The sequence below is a fragment of the Trypanosoma conorhini genome (genome assembly GCF_003719485.1).
Source record: "Trypanosoma conorhini strain 025E chromosome Unknown Tco_14.4_contig_00194, whole genome shotgun sequence".
NCBI lineage: Eukaryota > Euglenozoa > Kinetoplastea > Trypanosomatida > Trypanosomatidae > Trypanosoma > Trypanosoma conorhini.
Genome location: NW_021704284.1, coordinates 535 through 3527, shown reverse-complemented (window position 1 = coordinate 3527; position 2993 = coordinate 535). Strand labels below are relative to the sequence as shown.

The following is a 2993-nucleotide window of genomic DNA, read 5'->3' as shown; positions in this document are numbered from 1 at the left end:
CCCCATCCGGGACGCCTCTGCGTCTGGGGGTGTTCGTGCGGGGTCTTCTTGCGGCGCAGCTCCCCATGCGACAGATTACGATATTAATGAACGTTTACTTTCCTGTTACTACCCGTGTAGTTTTTCTTCCCCACATTCGTTGCTCCTTGTGGGGGCACTGTCTTGTTCATTCTCTTTTCCTCGCACACACGCACAAGGGGGTAAAAAAAAACAACCTTTTCTCTTCCTTTTTTGCTTTTGTCTTTCCTTTCTCTCTCTCCTTCTCGATTCCTGCTGGTTTTCTTCCTAGAAGTTCTCAGGACGCCGCATGTGTGACAGGTTTTGTATTGTTGTTGAATGTGGCCGCGAGCTGCGCATCGGTCCTGACGCGTCATGCGACGTCGTCTTGTCGTTGCCCCAACCGCCCGTCGCCGGCTTTTCCCGCCTCGTCTGCCGTGACCCAGTCTTTGCCTGCGTCTCCTGCAGTGTGGAGGGGGTGCTGCGGCTACAAGTCGTCCCCTGCTCACTCCCCGTGTACGTCAACAACATTGAAATGCCGCGACACCAGCGGCCCATGCAACTTTACCCCGGCGCCTTTGTGTCTTTCCTCAAGCTCTGCCGGCAATTGACTTGTCGTTTTTTCACAACCGCCACGCGTCCAGTGGAGCAGCCGGCGCCGGAGAGCAACGCAATTCCGCCGAAGCCTGCGGCCGCGGTGGGACGCCGTGGCACCCCGCCAATATTCCTGGCTCCACGCGGGTTGCGTGGGAAATTTGGAAAAATGAAGTTTCCCCGGTCACCACGCGTGGTGCACATCGCAACGCCCTCGTCGGAGGGCAATGCGCAGTCGGTGTTGACGTCGTGCGGCTCACAGTTATCAAAGGAGACCGAGAAAAATCCTTGCCGGTCCCCGACTGGCGCTGAGGACTCCGCCTTCACACACGCCGCCTTGTCGTATTTGAGCGAAGCGGATCCCCCGCTGCCGCCCCCCGCGCATGCCATTGTGCCCTACGTGGTAGAGGTCTGGGGGGAGCACGCCAGCCTGCACACGGTCATGGGGCAAAGTAGTATTGCCATGTCGGACCCCGACCAGCCATCGGACCTCTCACTCACAGGGGCCACGGTCACGTATAAGCCCCCAGCGGATCCGTATGTGACATCTAACGCTCGCGACATGTTGAAATGCGTTCGCTACATGCGCTTTGCGACGTCGGTGCGTACCGCGGCGACGGCTGTGCTGGAATGCATTGAAGGTGCCTACGACCCACAAAAGTGCACCTTCATACCATTTCCGCAGCACAAAAAAAAATGATTCTTGAACACTTTTTGCTACTGGCGGAGCAGGCGATCGTTTCAATGCTCATGTCACCGTTAACGATTCGGCTTCGCTCGCCTATTCTATGCTGCGGTGACATTCATGGTAGCTTTGCGGATCTAAAGTTTATTGCTGACAATGCGGTGCCGTTTCGTCACTGGTCACTCATGACAACACCGGTGCTTTTCCTTGGCGACTACGTGGATCGCGGCCAGCATGACGTGGAGGTCGTCTTGTACCTGCTCTCCTGGCAAGCGCTTTGTCCGGAGACAGTCATCCTTTTGCGTGGCAACCACGAGGATGAGGAGGTGAACGGGGACGTGGAGTCGTACGGCGATTCCTCCTTCCGCAAGAAGTGTTGGGACTTCTTCGGCGGCGACGACGGTGAGATGTTTTGGAGACGCGTGAATGACGTCTTCGCAACTCTCCCCCTCATTGCGATCATAGACGGGACCATTTTTGCGTGCCACGGCGGTATTCCGCTGCTGCGTGCCGACGCGGAGCGCCCTGAAGCCGGCGAAGGCGGCCCGCGGGCGCCCCAAGAGGGGCAGCAGGCGCGTGGGGCGCAGAAATCGGGGGAGAAGGAGCGGGCGGGGGAAACGCCTGCCGCCTCGTCTCCCGCGAATGGCGAGACAACCGGCGACGACAGCACTCCACACGAGGATTTTCTGCGGTTTCTTCTGAACGGCACCTCGAGTGAATTGAGCGACCTTCGCTTTCGTTGCGTGATGCCGGTTAAGGATGACGACACCGTGACCGCGCAGTACCGTCGACTTGTGCGTGAGCTGCTCTGGAACGATCCCGTGTCGGCCTCTTCCGTGGCGTGCGACACCCCGCTAATGCGAAGTGAGGATGAAAACGAGAAGCAGACCTCAGAACAGCAGGTGCGTCGCCACGACCAGTTTGACGTGCATGGCTTTCGCAGCAACATTGGACGAGGGGATGATAGGAACACCATTCGCGAGTTTACTGCGTCTGCGCTGGAATCTTTTATGCGGCGCTGGGGATTCACAATGCTGATCCGTGCGCACCAGCAGAAGATGGCTGGACTGGAGATGGGCTTCTCCGGCCGCGTCATAACACTTTTCTCCTGCTGCAACTACCTGGACGACAAGAACAGGGCTGGTGCCTGCATCATTCTGAATGAGGAGGTGCACCCCGTCTCATGGCGTCGGAGTGTTGTATGTTGTGCCGCGGCGGGCAGGCCTCAACTGCAGCGGGGGCCTGCGGGGTCTGGCGTGTGGAGTTCCGGCTCACTCCCTGAAAGCCTCTCCAGTACCACAGATCGCTTCCTGGAGAAGCCGCTGGTGCCGTCCTACGTGGGGTCGGCGTTCGTGAGGGTTGGGTAAAAGCGGCGGGGTGTGGGGACGTGGCTGCTGTGAGCGGAACGGCGCCGTGGTGCACGCACGCGCGAGTAGGCCATTTTTCTGCCGCCCTCCCTCCCCCACCCATTTTTTTTGTTTTGCATTCTTTATGTATGTTATCCTTTCATGTGCTTACAGTTTTACGGAAAGCAAGCAACCAAACAAAAATTGAAGGAAATTGAGCTGGGAGTCGCTACTGCACTGAAGATGGGATCTGTATTTTTGAAACCCTCCTTTCTCATTGCGTTTTAAGTGGCACACGTGCATGCGCACACATTCACGCTTTTGCCCACTCGAGGTTTAATTCTCTTTGCTTTTGATTTCGTTTATTTTAT

General features: G+C 57.2%; 2 protein-coding genes across 2 annotated transcripts, besides 2 other annotated features; both read left to right on the top strand.

Annotated features, from left to right (window-relative positions):
• Positions 1 to 217: 217 nt before the first annotated feature.
• Positions 218 to 265: a sequence feature (A-rich).
• A 42-nt stretch (positions 266 to 307) lies between these two features.
• On the top strand, positions 308 to 1291 carry Tco025E_03993 (protein phosphatase; the record flags this gene model as incomplete). Its single annotated transcript, XM_029370908.1, has 1 exon — positions 308 to 1291. One exon carries the CDS (start codon positions 308 to 310, stop codon positions 1289 to 1291), a length of 984 nt encoding a protein of 327 aa, XP_029228923.1.
• Tco025E_03992 (putative protein phosphatase) lies at positions 1288 to 2643 on the top strand (the record flags this gene model as incomplete). The annotated part of the gene is made up of 1 exon (XM_029370907.1): positions 1288 to 2643. The coding sequence occupies one exon, from the start codon at positions 1288 to 1290 to the stop codon at positions 2641 to 2643; it is 1356 nt and encodes a 451-aa protein (XP_029228922.1).
• Positions 2644 to 2967: 324 nt separating this feature from the next.
• Positions 2968 to 2993: part of a sequence feature (A-rich) that runs on past the window's edge.